This window comes from Orcinus orca, chromosome 18 (assembly GCF_937001465.1).
Source record: "Orcinus orca chromosome 18, mOrcOrc1.1, whole genome shotgun sequence".
Lineage (NCBI taxonomy): Eukaryota > Metazoa > Chordata > Mammalia > Artiodactyla > Delphinidae > Orcinus > Orcinus orca.
This window is the reverse complement of record NC_064576.1, coordinates 60,442,579-60,459,396: the sequence shown is the minus strand read 5'-3', so window position 1 is coordinate 60,459,396 and position 16,818 is coordinate 60,442,579. Positions and strand designations below refer to the sequence as shown.

The 16,818-nt window shown below is 42.7% G+C and overlaps 1 protein-coding gene and 1 long non-coding RNA gene across 4 annotated transcripts in view; one reads left to right on the top strand and one right to left on the bottom strand.

The window, feature by feature from the left end:
- Positions 1–387: 387 nt before the first annotated feature.
- LOC117203105 (uncharacterized) overlaps positions 388–16,818 on the top strand; it is an 81,992-nt gene continuing 65,561 nt past the window's right edge. The window contains exon 1 of the long non-coding RNA XR_007473049.1: positions 388–4,832. This is a non-coding gene — a long non-coding RNA (uncharacterized LOC117203105). The remainder of the gene's footprint in view (positions 4,833–16,818) is intronic.
- CDADC1 (cytidine and dCMP deaminase domain containing 1) overlaps positions 13,029–16,818 on the bottom strand; it is a 40,494-nt gene continuing 36,704 nt past the window's right edge. For all 3 annotated transcript variants that reach the window (XM_004274604.3, XM_033436843.2, XM_049701065.1), the window contains one exon: positions 13,029–16,468. In XM_004274604.3, the coding sequence (XP_004274652.1) occupies positions 16,395–16,468 (74 nt within the window). In that variant the 3' untranslated portion in view covers positions 13,029–16,394. The remainder of the gene's footprint in view (positions 16,469–16,818) is intronic.

Genomic DNA, 16,818 nt, shown 5'->3' with positions numbered 1-16,818 from the left:
AATTGATTGGCGGGCCGGGTGAGAGGATTAAGTAGGATAATACGCGTAAAGTGCTGCTGAGGTGCCTGGCACACGGCAGATGTCACAGGTGCTCAGTAGATGGCAGATCGCTTCCTCACCACCAGTGCTGTTCTCCACTGTACCCCCCAGGAGAGAAAATGCACAGTTTGTCTAAGTGAATCGCTAAGTCGCCGGTTCTCAGCGTGTGGTTCCCAAACCAGCAGCATTAGCATCACCTGAGAAACTGTCAGAGAGACAAATTATTGGGCTCTAATACTAGACCCACCGAATCATAAACTCTGGAGGTGGCGCGCACGGATCTGTGTTAAATATTACTGGAACGTACTGAAAGGGAGGCGGGGTGGGGGAGGGGGGTTAGGAGGTTGAAAGGCTGAGTCCCAGCGCCGCAGGTCCAGCCCGGGGACCCCCCGCCCCCAGCACAGCCCTCCCAACCCCCCTCGCTTCCCCGCCGTCCGGAGGAGGGGCGCTGCGACTCCAGCGGGACTCTGGGCCTCCCCCTCCACGATTCCCCCGGGACGCGCAGGGCGGGGGCCCCCTCCCCACCCACGCTGGGCCTAGCGAGACGGTGGGAGGGCAGGGGCGAGATGAAGGACTAAATTCCCCAGACTAGGATGCTGCGCAGCTCTTCCTAAACAGGAAGACGAGGCAATTTGGGCCAGAGAGTCAGAAGTGCCCTGTAACCAGCTTCGCCTCTCTGGGCACCTTTTTGGGGTTCCGCCAACCCCATCTCCAACCCCAACTCCCAGCCTTGGAGGTCGGGCCGGGGAGCCGCAGGGGGGATCCTCCGGTGCTCTGGTGCCCTCTAGCGGCCATAGGCTCTAAAGCCAACTCTCAGTCCTTCCTCCTGCCTCTCTCCCCAGCGCGCCGGGGCTGCCCTGGCCTTCGGCACCTGCCAGCCTGATTCCATTCCTCCTCTCCCTCTAAGTGCAATGAAATGCCCTACAGAGGTTTAGGATCTCTCGGAGAAGGTCTTTTAGTCAATACACTTTAACCCTGAGAACGTTGTTTCTAGAATAAACCTGAAATACTGTATTTTTCTCCATGTGTTTCCAAGGAGAAACAGCCCAGTGTGTGCTGGGTCCCTCGCTGAGAGCAGTCTCTGGGCATCCTGTCCTCCCTCTTACGGCGTCCTGGCTTGTTAGGCAGGGAAGGCTCCCAGCGCCGATGCCTGGGCCTCTCTGAGGGACGCTGACATGTGGGATCACGACGGCTCCTGGGAAAGTGGAGAGAGTGAGGGCTGGGCATCTGGTCTGCATCAGACCCCAGCGCTGCCCCTACCAGCTGTGTGACCTGGAAACATTCCCTGACCTCTCTGTGTCTAGCTTTCCAACCGTGACAGAGGATTGCTGTGCTTGGCACACAGGAGGCCCTCGACCAGAGGAAAAAGCCAGTCTCCCCAAAGAACCACTCCTCTTACATGCCCAAAGCAAAAGGCATGTGCCACTCATCGCAGAGCTGCTCCTTGGCCAGCAGGGCAAGGGCAATCCAGCAGCTCCTCCCGTCCCTGCCTGAGGGCTTTCGCTCCTCAGTGAGGGTGACTCGGAGCAGGTCTGGCGTCCCAGGAAGTCTGAACTGAGTTTCTGTGACTTGGGGGAGTTCCCTGTTCCACACAACTTGGTTTCCAGATCGTTCCAACAAGGAACAAGAGCACCTGCTCAGTGTTTCAGCTGCAAGGTCCTCCCTTTAGAAGTTGCTCCATCACTTTGGGGCTGGGAGATGTGAACTCCACAGCGCATGACCATCTGACTGATGACTTCAGGGGAATTGTGCCTGCCCACCGCTGCACTCCGCATGCCGCCTCCTAGAAGAGGGGTTAGTGATCCCCGGCCACGTGCAGTTTTATCAGAACACAGCCCTGGCCACTACTGTAACCACATGTGTGAGAAATAGAGGATCCCGAGTGCCTGGACCCCCGTCACCCAGAAAGCAGAAGTCAGGGCAACAAACAGAAGAGGAGAAAGTACTTGTAGATCATATATCTGATAAGGGGTTAACACCCAAAACGTATAAGGAACTCCTACAACTCAACAGCAAAAAAATCAAGTAATCCAATTGAAAAACAGGCAAAGGAACGGAATAGACATTTTTCCCAAGAAGACACACAGATGGCCAACAGGTACATGAAAAGATGCTCAACATCACTCATCATCAGGGAAATGCAAATCAAAACCACAATGAGATACCTCACACCTGTCAGGATGGCTGTCATCAAATAGACAAGAGATAACATAAAATAAAAAGGACTGTCCTTTGTATACGAAGGCAGTAGTCCCAGCCCTTCAGCCTCATTAACGCAGACCCTTTTAGATGTGCGTTTTACTCTGATCCAGCCACGCACATTCACCTGGTTCCTTTCAGGGACACGGGTGTACGATTTGAAAGGGACCAGCTTCTTTACTGGCTTGTGGTCCCAGAAGAGGGAGGGGGACCAGGTGGTGATGAGTGACCCTCATGAAACATTCTAACGCATGTCTTTATCGCCACCAGCAGACCCCTTCCTCCACACTTTTAAGAAGCTGGAACTTCATCCTTTATCTTGGCCCTCACACTTCTGTACACTACTAAATGACACTATTTTTTCTTTTTAACCTTATAAGGATGCATCCTCTTCTGGAATTCCTCAAATCACAAAGTCTCACTCTCAAGTTCTTGAAAATGAGAGCGGTTCCTGAAAGGCAGGTAAAGCAACTGAGGACAAAAGAAAATCGTAAATCGTTTATCAGTCAGAAGAACTTTGCTAAAAATGCTAAAGCCATAATTTAAGCCTCATTAGGTGCAAAGCAACCAGAATAAAAGATTCAAATGTGTTTTTAGCTGAATGGAAATTCTAAAGTTAAGGAAAAAGAGATAAATGGTCTGCAAGTCTTAAATAGTAGGATACGTATACAGAACTCAAAAGTTTTTTTTGTTTGTTTTTGTTTTTTGCATGAACTTGCCTAAATAGGACTGTGCTGTTGATAGATAACACTTCCTGATATTTCCCTGTGAAACCAGAACCGCTATCTTGCTGACTGAACTAACAGGGGTCACAGGATTTAAGGGTGCTAATTGAATCAAAGAAGGTCATGGGATTTAAGGCCGCTGATAGATCTAACGGTGGTCACGGGATTTTAGGAGGCTGCTTGATCACACAGGGGTCACAGGATTTAAGGGGGCTATTTTAATCAAAAAGGGTCATGATATAAGGGAACTTAATGAATCAACAAGGGTCACTCGATTTAAGGGGGCTGATAAATCAAAGGGGGTCTCAGGATTTAAGGGGCCTGTTTGATCTACAAGGGTCACGGGATTTAAGGGGGCTGATTGATCGAACGTTTTGTCAAGAAGAATTGCTCATGCACAGTTTTAGCTTTCTCTTTTAAATGTCACAACTGAATCAATCAAGTCCAGAGGGATTTTATGTGTTTACAGTTCAAGGAATCTGCAGGGGAATCCTTTATTCTGTCTTCAATGAAAGGTCCATTCAAAAAGAATAAACTTTCTAAAATGTTGATTTTCCATCTGGCTCACAACATCGTATTTACAACTTTGTATTTCTTTTGACTTAGAAAACTAGAGCTCTCTCTTCTTGGAAACACATGGAGAAAAATACAGTATTTCAGGTTCATTCTAGAAACCACCTTCTCAGGGTCAAGGTGTATTGACTAAAAGAGCTTCTTTCTTCAAGAGGTTCTAAACCTCTGTAGGGCACTTCATTGTGCTTAAAGGGAAAGGAGGAACAAAATCAGGCTGGCAGGTGCCCAAGGCCAGTGCAGCCCCCAGGGCTGGGGAGGGAGGCAGGAGGAAGGGCTAAGAGTTGGCCTTAGAGAGAACGGCCGCTAGAGGGCGCCAGAGCACCGGCGGATCCCACCTGTGGCTCCCGGCCAGACATCCAGGCTGGGAGACGGGGATGGAGGAACCCCAAGGACGTGCCCAGAGAGGAGGGGTTGGTAACCGGGCGTTTCTGACTTTCTGGCCCAAATTGCCTCGCCTCACACAGAGGACAGAGGTCTGCCCCTTCAGCATCCGACGGGGCACTTCCAGCCTGGTCAGGTGGCCCAGTGGCTGGACAGCCTCACAGGCTGTCTGCGGTGTGACTGCCCTTTGCTTCTCCAGAAGCAAGACTCTGGACCCAGAAATACCCGGCTTGACTCTTGGGCTTGCAGTTTGCAAGCTGTAAGCCTGCGTGGGTGTTGGCATCTGGGAAACGGGGCTGGTGGTCCTGTAAAACGTGGAGCCTGTAAAAGCGGTGGTATTTTGGTGGGTGGGCTGTGCTCATACCTGTGCCCTTCCTCTCTGAGAGTTTTCCCCCAACTTCCTTCTTCCCTTTCCATCTGAGCCTCCCCCTCCTGTCCCCACACCCCTTCCCTCAGCAGAAGGTTCTCGCTTATCCATCTGTTGTACATTGATCCCAGCCTTTACGTCAAAAGTTATGTTAGGTGCTGGGATCAAGGAGAAGTTTCCGACTTTTGAAGTTTCAGGCTCGAGAGGCAGAGTGAGTGGAGCCGGGTCACATGACTAGAAGCCCGCCACCTGCCCTAAATCCGGGGCACCTGACGTTTAGCGCCCGGGGTGGGGCGAGGAAGGGAACGGATAAAAGGCCCTGCAAGTGACTGAGGGCCCAGTGCCCCAACGCCCGGAATGGAGCCCGTGTCCCTGCGGAGCCCGAACTCCCTGCACGGCCTCTCTTTAGTCCATCCGCCCTAGCTGAGTTGCCCGGGAGGCGGAGGGGAGGGCGGCGCGACGCGGACCCAGTCCACGGCCGCTCGGCCGCTGCGCTAAGACGGACCGCGCCCGCTGAGGCCCCGGCCGCCCCTGGGGCCTCCGGCCAGGTAAGCTGGCCCACACCCTGCACCTCCTGCGGGGGCGGGCGGGGGGTCGCGAGGCCAACTTTCGAGCCGCAGGGGTTCGCTCGGAGCTGCGACTGCTCTTTAGGAAGAGCTGCCCCTTAGCACCTTAGTCCAGAGGAATTTGGGTCCCTCATCTCGCCCCAGACCTCCGCCCGGCTTGCTTGGGCCCCGGGGTGGGGGTGGAAACCTGAGCGTCCTAAAGGGAATCGGGGAGGGGGAGGTGCAGAGCCCCTCCTCCTGACGGCGGGGAAGGGGCGGGGGCGTGTCTGTGCGGGGTCCTGGGGCGGGACCCGCTGCGGCGGGACTCCGCCTCCTAACCTCCCCTCCCGGCGCTTACAGTGGGTTCCAATAATGTTTAATTGCCTCTCGCGCTCTCGGGAGTAAAACTCATCCACAGGCTCGCAGGTTTCCTGATTTAGCCATGTGCCTCTGCGCTCCTTCCGCTATTAGATAAAGTACCGGGGGGAGGGGACGGGGGATGGGTGCCTCAGCCGACTAAAGAGGTCGGACCCATGCTGTCACAGACGCCCGGGGACCCTTAGGGTGGTCGAGGACAGCAATTACTTGTAAATGGAATTATTTTATTTCTTTCAAATATTTTGTTACTGTTGCATATAATGCAACTGGCTTTTGTATGTTGGTTCTATGTCCTGCAACTTTATTGAATTTATTTTCACCATATTGGGGGAGAGGAGAGGTCGTATGTAAGATCATGCTTTCTGAAAACAGAGGAAGCTTTACTTTTCCCTATCCATTTTGAATGCCTTTTTATTTCTTATTTTTGTGTCATATTGCTCTGCTTAGGACTTCAGTACTGTCTTTAATAAGAGTAGTGAGGGTGGATACCCTTTATCTTGTTCCTGATTAAAAAGGAAAAGCTTTGAATTTTTCACCATTCAGGGTTACAAGGTACAGTACAAGGTTAGTTGTGGATGTGTATTATATGGTCTTATTTTGAGGCATGCTTCTTCTGTTCCCAATTTTTTGAGAGCTTTTGTCATAAAAATGTTTTGAATTTTGTCAATTGCTTTTTCTGCATCTATTGAAAGGATCATATATTCATTCTTTTAGCAACGTGTATCACCCTTATTGATTTATTTAGACTTTTGCTGAGAATTTTTGCATTTATGTTCATCAGGAATATCAGCCTATAGATTTATTTATTTATTTTGCGGTACGCGGGCCTCTCACTGTTGTGACCTCTCCCGTTGCGGAGCACAGGCTCCAGATGCGCAGGCTCAGCGGCCATAGCTCGCGGGCCTAGCCGCTCCGCGGCATGTGGGATCTTCCCGGACCAGGGCATGAACCCGTGTCCCCTGCATCGGCAGGCGGACTGTCAACCACTGCGCCACCAGGGAAGCCCCTAGATTTATTTTCTTGTAGTGTTCCTTATCTGGCTTTGGTGTCAGAGTAATGCTGAACTCATAAAATGAGCTTGGGAGTCTTCCCTCCTCAATTTTTTTGGAAGAGTTTGAGAATGATTGGTGTTATTTTTTTTATAGATTTAAATTTTTTATTTTTTTTTTTTAAATTTATTTTTAGTTGCATTGGGTCTTCGTTGCTGCACGCAGGCTTTCTCCAGTTGCAGCGAACGGGAGCTACTCGTTGTTGTGGTGCGTGGGCTTCTCACTGCGGTGGCTTCTCTTGTTGTGGAGCACAGGCTGTAGGTGCGCGGGCTTCAGTAGTTGTGGCTCTCCGGCTCTAGAGTTCAGGCTCAGTAGTTGTGGAGCATGGGCTTAGTTGCTCCACGGCATGTGGGATCTTCCCGGACCATGGCTTGAACCCGTGTCCCCTGCATTGGCAGGCGGATTCTTAACCACTACGCCACCGGAGAAGTCCAGTTTTTTAATGTTTGATAGAATTCACCAGTGAAACCATCTGGTCTTGGGCTTTTCTTTGTCGGGAGGTTTATGTTTGTTGTTTCAATGTCCTCATTTATTATTGGTCTGTTCAGACTTTCTCTTCATGATTCAGTCTTGGTAGATTCATGCTTTGGGAATTTATTTATTATAATTTATCTCATTTGTTGGTATGTAATTGTTAATAATATACTCTTATGGTCCTTTGTATTTCTTTGATGTCTCCTCTTCCATTTATCAGATTTTTTGACTTCTCTTTTTTCCTTGGTTAGTCTAGCTAAAAGTTTGTCAGTTTGCTTTATTTTTTAAAACCAACTCGTAGCTTGATTTTTTTTTCTAGTCTCTTTATCCATTGTTTATCCTCTAATCTTTGCTCTTTCCTTTCTTCTAATCTTGTGCTTAATTCTTTATTTTCCTACTTTCTTGATGTGCAAAGTTAGGTTGTTTTTGAAAACTTTCATTTTTTAAAATGTAGACACATAAGAACTACTGTTGATGTATTCCCTAAATTGTGATATTTTGTATTTATATTTTTTCAAGATACTGTCTAATTTCTCTTTCGATTTCTACTTTGACCCACTGGTTATTCAGGAATGTGTTGTTTAATTTCCATGTATTTGTAAAATTTCCAGACTTTTCTCCTATTGATTTCTAGCTCCATATCATTGTGGTTGGAAAGCTTTGAGATAAGATTTTAGTCTTAAATGTGTTAAAGTTGGCTTTTTGGCCCAGGAATGACATATCCTTGGGAATGTTTTATGTGCCCTTGAGAAGACTGTGTTTTCTGGTGCCCTTGGATGGCATGTTCTGTATATATCCGTTAGGTTTACTTTTCTAAAGTGTTGTGCAGGTCAATGTTTTCTCATGAATTTTCTACCTGGATGATCTATCCACATTTACAAATGGGGTATTGAAGTACCCTGTTACTTTATTGCTTTTTCTGTATGTAGTTTTGTTAATATTTGCTTTAAATGTCTACATGTTCCAGTGTTGGGTGCATATTTATACTTGTAATATTCTCTTGATAATTTGACTCCTTTATCACTGTATAGTAACATTGTCTCGTGACTGATTTTGATTGAAAATATGTATTATCTAAGTATAGATACTCCTGCTCTCTTTGGGGTTGCCATTTGCATGGAATATATTTTTACATCCTCTCACTTTAACCTATATACGTCCTTAAAGTTAAATTGAATCTCTTGTAGACAGCATATTGTAGGTTCTTTTTAAAATTATTTTTTATTTTGGCCACGCCATGCTGCCTGCAGGATCCCTGTTCCCCGACCAGGGATTGAACCCAGGTCCCCGGCAGTGAAACCACTAGACCACCAGGGAATTCCCTGTAGGTTCTTTTTTTAAATTAATTCAACCACTTTGTGTCATTTAATTGGAGAATTTCATCTGTTAATGTTTAATTGTTGATAAGGACTTTCATTATTTTCTGTTGTTGTTGTAGTTCCTTTGTATTTTTTTGATGTGATATGAATTAATTCTTTTTAAAGAAAAAGGATTAATCTTTTGTGTAACTACAATAGATTTTTTTCTTTGTAGTTTCCATGAAACATATATAAAGTATCTTGCATGTAAAATATATTTAAGTTAATAACTAATGTTTTATTTCATAAAATAACTCTATTTTATGTACATTTTATATTTTTTCTCATTTTATGTAAATAAATTATCTATCCCCAGAAAAACACTTGTATGTGTGTGTATATATATGTATACACATATACACACAAATATATACATACACATATACATATTGGTTTTTTTTTTTTTGATGTTTAGATTCTTTTTTTTTTTTTTAACATCTTTATTGGGGTATAATTGCTTTACAATGGTGTGTTAGTTTCTGCTTTATAACAAGGTATATTTTTCTCTATATATGATTTCTTATTTTATTTAAGGAAATCGATTTTTCCTTTTCTTCAAATCTGTATTATCTATATAAGGAGTTCATGATAATTTTATTCATGTAGGCTTTTCACGTGTTCTTATTTTTATTTTGTACTTTAAAAATTGCAGCCTCCCTTTTAACATACCTGGTAACTGCTTGCGATGTGTCTATATGAACTGTGTACTACATGCTTATGTTATAGTTTTTAAAATATTTTATTGTCTTATTTTCTGTAACAAATTTCCAGTTGTTCTTTGGGCTTACTAGATATATATCCATATGCTCTGCAAATGGAGATAATTTTAATCCTTCTTTTCCAGTGGTATTTTTTTTTTTTTTTTTTACTAATACCTCAAAGTGTTAAGTAAGTTAGGTGTTCATGTCTCCTAGTGATCTGACAATTAGAGGAAATTAATCTATTATTTCTCTATAGGTGAACTAGTGTTGTGGGTATGTGACATTTCTTTGAGTACATATGCATTAATATCATCATTTCTATAATTTTTACCTGTAATATTCTACCATGCTACTTTATTTGCATCTATCAAGTTGGTCACATGCCTTTCCTGAATTTGTAAGCTGATTAGTTATATTAATATACTTCCTAACAACCAAAACATTGGAGTCCTGGCATAGGATTCACTTAATCTTGCTATAAAGTTTTTTCCTAAGTTAGGTTTATTAATGTGTTATTCATTTATTTATTTAAGTTTTATTGAGATATAATCGACATACAGCACTGTATCCAAGTTTAAGGTATACAGCATAATGATTTGACATACAGACATCATGAAATGATTATCACAATCAGTTTAGTGAACATTCATCTCATATAGATACAAAATTAAAGAAATAGCAAAAACGTTTGTGATAACTCTTAGGATGTACTCTCTTAACAACTTTCATATATAACATACAGCAGTGTTAATTAAATTTATCATGTTGTACATTACATCCCTAGTACTTATTTATCTTGTAACTGGAAGTTTGTAACTTTTGGCTGCCTTCGTCCAATTCCTTCTCCACGCACACACTGCCTCTGGTAAGGACAAATCTCTTTTCCTGTGAGTTTGTTTTTGAACTATAATTGACCTACAACACTGGTAGTTCCAGTTGCCCAACATAGTGATTTGATATTTCTATACATTTCAAAATGATCAACACAGTAAGTCTGTTTATGATATGTCACAATACAAAGACATTACATAGTTACTGACTGTATTTCCCAAATCTCATACCCAAGACTGTTTCTTATTTGCATCTGGAAGTTTGTACCTCTTGATCTCCTTCACCTATTTCTTTCCTCCTCCCACCCCCCCTCTCCTCTGGCAACCACCTGTTTTTTCCTCTGTATTTACAAATCTGTTTCTGTTTTGTTATATGTTCATTTGCTTCGTTTTTTAGATTACACAAATAATTGAAATCATAGTTATTGTGTGTGTGTGTGTAACTTCTTTATCCATTAATTGATGGGCACTTGGGTTGGCTATTATAAATAATGCTGCAGTGAATGTAGTGGTGCATATATATTTTCCAATTAGTGTTTTTGCTTAATACCCAGAATTGGAATTGCTGGAACATATGGTAGATCTATTTTTAATTTTTTTTGAGAAATAGCCATACTTTTTTTCCATAGTGGCTGCACCAATTTACTTCCCACCAACAGTGCACAATGGTTACCTTTTCTATACATCGGTGTCAACATTTGTTGCTGTCTTTTTGGTAACAGAATATTCTGACAGCTGTGAGATGATATCTCATTGTGATTCTGATTGGGGTTTCCCTGATGACTGGTGGTGCTGAGCATCTTTTCATGTACCTGTTGGTCATCTGTATGTTTTCATTGGAAAATTGTCTATTCAGATGTCTGCCCATTTTTTTTAACTGGGTGCTTTGTTCTATTAATGTTGATTTTTATGAGTTCTTTGTATATTTGGGGTATTAACTCTTTATCAGATATATGGTTTGCAAATAAACTTGAGCCTGAAGCCACCTAGTGGACCAATTCCAGCAGAGATGAGAGTTAAACAAGAACCAGAATAAATGGTTAGCCTGGTAAAGTGTTTCTATTTTCAAGCCTTTTAAAATATACAATCAGAAATAGACACCCAAATGCTATGATGTTGAACAAGATTTAATTCTTTATCCCCAAAGGTTGTGTCTTAGAAAATCCGTAGTTTTCAGGTATTCCTCATCTGCATCAAGTCTTAAAAATAGCCCTAAGCAGAACACATGCTCCTCTGACACAATATCTTTGGGGCTTATCCCCAAGGAAAAGATACATAATGATATTAGGGGGTGGCTATTTATACTAAATATATTAATAAAAATGTTTAAAATGACTGTGGGAAAGGAATTTCATGCTTAAAGCCAAAACATTACAGAAAATACAAAAATGGAAGTGAACAAACATTAATTTACCTCTTTTTTCTCCCCCAAACTCATAAAATGAAAGTAAAGGAGTTGTGTTTTAAACATAAACTTATAGGACAAAGAGAAAAGAGGACTCAATGGTGGCATTTTGGAAGCCGTGCCTGTGACTGTGAGGTCTCGGGAGGCTGCTGTGGTGCATGAGGCTGTGCTGTGTTCTACATTGTTCTAAGCATCTGCTGCCAAGTCACCCTTGTTGATTCTTTTTTTATAAATTTATTTTTATTTTTGGCTGCATTGGGTCTTTGTTGCTGCACGCAGGCTTTTCTCTAGTTGCAGCGAGCGGGGGCTACTCTCTGTTGCGGTGCGCAGGCTTCTCATTGCGGTGGCTTCTCTTATTGCGGAGCACGGGCTCTAGGCGCACGGGCTTCAGTAGTTGTGGCTCGCGGGCTCTAGAGCGCAGGCTCAGTAGTTGTGGCATGGGCTTAGTTGCTCCGCAGAATGTGGGATCTTCCCGGACCAGGGCTCGAACTGTCCCCTGCATTGGCAGGCAGATTCTTAACCACTGCGCCACCAGGGAAGTCCCCCTTCATTGATTCCTGTGAGTCTGATTGACAACCCAAACCTTGAAACTTATTCTAGTAGTGTAACTAGGATCATGAAACAATGCCTTCAAAATTCTGAGGGGAAGTTATTCCCAATCTAGAATTCTACACCCAACAAACTATCAATTAAATTGAGGGTAGAATAAAGACATCTGCAGATACTCATAGCATCAAAAATGTTCCCCAACAGTAGTCTTGTCTGACAGTCATCCCACCACCATGTACCCTTTTCTCAGAGCCCTTCTGAAAGATATGCCCACCAAACTGAGAAAAAGACTGGATCCCAGGAAACAGGTGTTCCAATTCAAGGAGAGGGTGAAGAATGTCCCCCAACTCCCTCCAGCAGAGCTGTGGAGGAAGACCCTGGGAAGCCAGCAGTGCAGAATGTCTAGTGACCAATTAGCCCAGGCTAGAGGTGGTCAGAGGCTCTAGGAGGGATTTCTTCAATAAGAAGAGCTTTTTAGGACACTCAGTGTGCTTCAACATACTGAGAGGTCACACAACTGGGAGAAGAGTTGGTCACACAACTGGGAGAAGAGTTTGGCTACAGGTTAGCAATAAAATACAGAAAACCAAGCTCCCCCCCTTCAAAAAAAGTCGAGTTTTAAATTCAGAAAAATAAATTTTATAAGGAAAGGGAAAGTAATCACAGTACACAACATGACAAACCTGTGAGTAGCATTTACATAGTCATAATACCAGACAATGAATATTGATGCCACCAAAATAAAAGAATGTGGGGAGGATGGAAAGATGGAAGTGGGTGGAGAGAGTGAGGTGAAAGAAAGCTCTTTCATAATGGTAATTCAAAAGAAAATACCTAAAACTGAAACACTAGTAAGGAACATGTGATTTGGAGATTTGGAAATAAATACAAAATAATTCAGCTAAAATAATTGAGCCTGGTGGCCTCTGGGGTGGGGTGATACAGAGGACAGCGTGAGACTTACTGTTTCAAAATAAGGTTTATAGGACTATTTGCTCATTTAAAATGTGTAGGTGTAATTTTACTAAAAAATAATTTATAGTAATGGAAGTCTTTTATTACTGTCATATACATGTTAAAATCAGCCAACATGTCAACATGTACAGGACAAATGTGCACTTACATTAAAAGCAAAACTGAAAATGGACAAAAAAACCCTGATACTGATTTAGGCCCTTGTGACATTCTGAACTAGACTTGAAGAAATCATTCACCTTCTGGATGCTTCTGTTTCCAGAACTATAAAGGAGTATTCTAAACAGATGAGATCTGAGTTCCTTTGAAATCTGACTCTATTTGAATGCAATTCATTGAATAGAGTAAATACATTTTTATGGACAAGGTTCTAAAGGGTATTCCATTTTAAATGGGTCTCATTTTCAACTGATACTGATTAATGGGGCTTTTAACTTTTCTTGTATATCAGAAATGTTATAATTTTAAATGATAGCAAAAAAAAAAAGAAAAAACCCTGAAGAATATTACACATGAAATGAAGGTTCTAAACTGTTGCTTAATCCTAAAAAGCAACAGTAATAGCCTCAGCTAAATGCCAAGTGGCCACTATTGGCAATACCAGAACTTCAAAAAATTGCTCTAAAGTGGGTCAAAAGCAGATTGTTGTGGCAGATCTTAAAGCTGAACTGTTCACGTATAAAACGAGGAAGATTTATGAGAGAAGGTATATTCTCAAACTCAATAAGTAACTGAGGAAGAGAAACCCATAGAAAAGCTGAATAAAAGAAAAAGCTTTGGCAGTGATGCAATGAAACAGTACATGTAAACCTGCATGCACTCTACCTGACAGCTGGGTGGCGAGCCAGGCCCACACTCACCCCGCCTCCAGGTGGCATATTATATTGTCACTTGGCAGTAAACAAATGCAGAGCTCTTTTTTTCAAATTATGAATTCACTATTATCCTCCCCATCTTTGAAATTAAGGATGATGTATTTTTAAGTGCAAATTTTGATTTCTCACGCTAAGGGATGAACCCTCTTGACTGTGAATTCCTAGATTTTAGGCAGGGGGCTACCCCAGGGCGTTCTTGGTACAGCTCAGCAATCTTTGTGCGAGTCCCTGACACTTCCCTTTCCTGCTTCCCAGTGTGACCATCTATCTCCATTACTTTCTCCCAGAAGTTCATCTCACCCCCACTGTTTGCCTGGCAACACCCTGTAGCCCCTTCAGGACCTCCACTTCTACAAGACCCTTTCTCCATGACTCACCAGAGTGTATGCTTGTCCTCTTTTGTGCCACCACTGTTCCTACAGTTACATCCACAGGGCGGTTCTCAACCTTGAGGGTCATCAGAATCACCTGGAGGGAATGCTGGGCCCCGCCCCCAGAGTTTCTGACTCAGTAGATTTGGGTGGGCCTGAGAACTTGCACTTCTAATGAGTCCCCAGGTGAGGCTAATGCTGCTGGTCCAGGGACCCCCTTCTGAGAATCACTCTATTGCTAGATTTCATGCCTGCAACTTCCGCTAGACTGTGAGCTTCTTGAGGTCAGGACGCATTTCTTACACATCTCATCTACAGGGTCTAGCCAGAGTCTAGCAGTCATTCAGTCAATCAACAAATATTTATTGAATGCCTGTTATGTGCCAGACACTGTTGTAGGTACTGGATTCAGCAGTTTAAATACACACGTGCGTGCGCGCGCGCACACACACACACACACACACACACACATACATACACACACACATACACACATCCCTACACTCAAAGAGCTTTCCTTCTGGTACTACATGGTAAACTCTCAATAAATGTTGAAATCCAGCCAGTTGTACAGAAGAAAATATGGCATTATCATGACCATTTTAATAGTGCTACAGAAATAACCAGTTTTCCATTTCCTAATCATAGCTCTTCCCATTTGTATGTTTCTCCCTTCTGATATTCCCCACTATGTCCAACACATAAATCCACAAAACTGGCAAAACATTTGCTCATTGATTTACAAAATAGTTAATGTAGCTGACATCAGTTGAAAACAACACATCATATAAGATGAACTTAAGCATAATGTAAGCAAATCTCAATATTTAATATCGATAAATGTTAAAGAATAGCTTAACCACTGGTTTTCAAATTAGCCTTAGTTACCTCTACAGGCATCTTTACTCCCATCCCTCTCTATTCCATGTCCTACATCTGTGGTGAAATGTTTACAGCAGTTCTCAACTGCCAGGTATGATGACTAAACCCCCGGAGGACCTAAGCATGCTGCTGTCCAAGCAGGGACATCGGTCAACATGTGGACTGTCCTGTGTAAAATTCTGAGAAACTGATAGGAGGCCTTGTGATGATATGTGATGCCCTGGAAAGGGGGCAACAGCAGAGGCGAACCTGATTCCCCACATATAACCAGGGCAGTCATTCCTCAGCATGTCACACCCCAGGCCTGCAGGCCACAGGCCATGCAAATCCCTCTCTGACTCGGGCTAATTTTCTGAAAGTTTCTCAGCAAATAAAAATGAGAGGACTCACGAAGAGCAATTTGGAAAATAACTGAACTGACCATAACGTTTACTTTCAAGACTGTCAGTATTCTTAAGGTTTGCAAGTGTTTTTATAAGGCTTTCCATTCAAAGCCATGAGACATTCTGTGCTAATTATATGAAGGGAATAATGGGCAGCATTTATGAATGGAACTTGAAAAAGGCTAGTTTCGGTGTTCCAGACTAAAATATTTCTTCTCTGTTAACATCATAACCAAATTTGAAGTTTGTTGTTAGTGGTTTAAAGAGTCAGTGATACCAAATAGTGATACTGTCTCAGAATTATATTCTCTTCCTTTTGCTACCCAAAATCAGTGATATAAAAACACCCTAGTCCAACAAATGATCGTGATTTCTACATATCGAAAGACTGAAGAAAAATTAATAACCGTGTTAGGAATGTACTTTTATAATGGAGACCAGGTCCACCAACTTCATTTTTATGACTCAATCCTAATTAAGTAAATTCTGATTATTAGAAAGCTTTGAGTATAAATGGGAACTTTTTGTGAGCCACACACTGACTTAAAAATAGCCAGGCTGCCGTTTATTTTCCTGGAGTAGTTTACTAATTATCACCTTCATAATCCAAAAGAATTAATACTTCTGGGCTTCCCTAGTAGCGCAGTGGTTAAGAATCCGCCTGCCAATGCAGGGGACATGGGTTCAAGCCCTGGATGGGGAAGATCCCACATGCCGCGGAGCAACTAAGCCTGTGTGCCACAACTACTGAGCCTTCGCTCTAGAGCCTGCGAGCCACAAGTACCGAAGCCCGCATGCCTAGAGCCCCTGCTCCACAACAAGAGAAGCCACCGCAATGAGAAGCCCGCGCACCGCAACGAAAAGTAGCCCCCGCTCGCCGCAACTAGAGAGATCCCGCGTGCAGCAACGAAGACCGAATGCAGCCAAAAATAATAAATAAATAAATTTATTTTTTAAAATTAATATTTCTGAAAAGATATGTAATTCTTTGCTGAGATGTGTGATCCAATAAACCAGCCCCTTTCAAACTGGTTAATGTAAAGCTAAGACAAGGAGAAATCAATCTGTATGGCCGATTGAACTGGGTCTCATTAAATTATTGATACCTCATTCAGTGTAATAAAAAAACACACCACTATACTCTGGAAAACACACAAATCTAAAATAAAAATATTCTCATTAATATCATTCATATGCTAGTAATAAATTAGCTTTCTTTAAAAATTTTTTTCAATTATATCCAAAATCCATTCTTATTTTCTGAGTTAAGAAGGCTGGATTTTAAAAGTGCAATAAAAATTCTTGAGGCCTTCACCCTAGTTTACACAAGACTTCTTAGTGGTTTGCAAGACGCAGCTTCTTGTTTTGGTGCTGTTCTTCATCCCGGGGTATGGGTCCCAACACACCATCTAGCGTTCAAGAATAACGTAACGTCAGAAAAATGTCACTTCAAATAAATGACTATTTGTTAAAGTCACAGAGGTTGTAAGATCAAAATAATGCTTAAGTTAAAAAGGAATACTGATCTTATCTTAAAATAATTTTCAACTGTTGAAGAACAGATTCTAGATAACTCACTCAGGTAACACAATATCTGACCTTTTAAAAACTGGATTCATTCAACAGTGTATAGCCAACAATTCATAAAACTGTTTTGGGGGGACAGTTATTAGGCTGGAGGAAACAAAATGCACCTACTTGTTTCTCTCTTTCTGACATACTTCACTCTGGATGACAGTCTCTAGATGCATCCACGTCT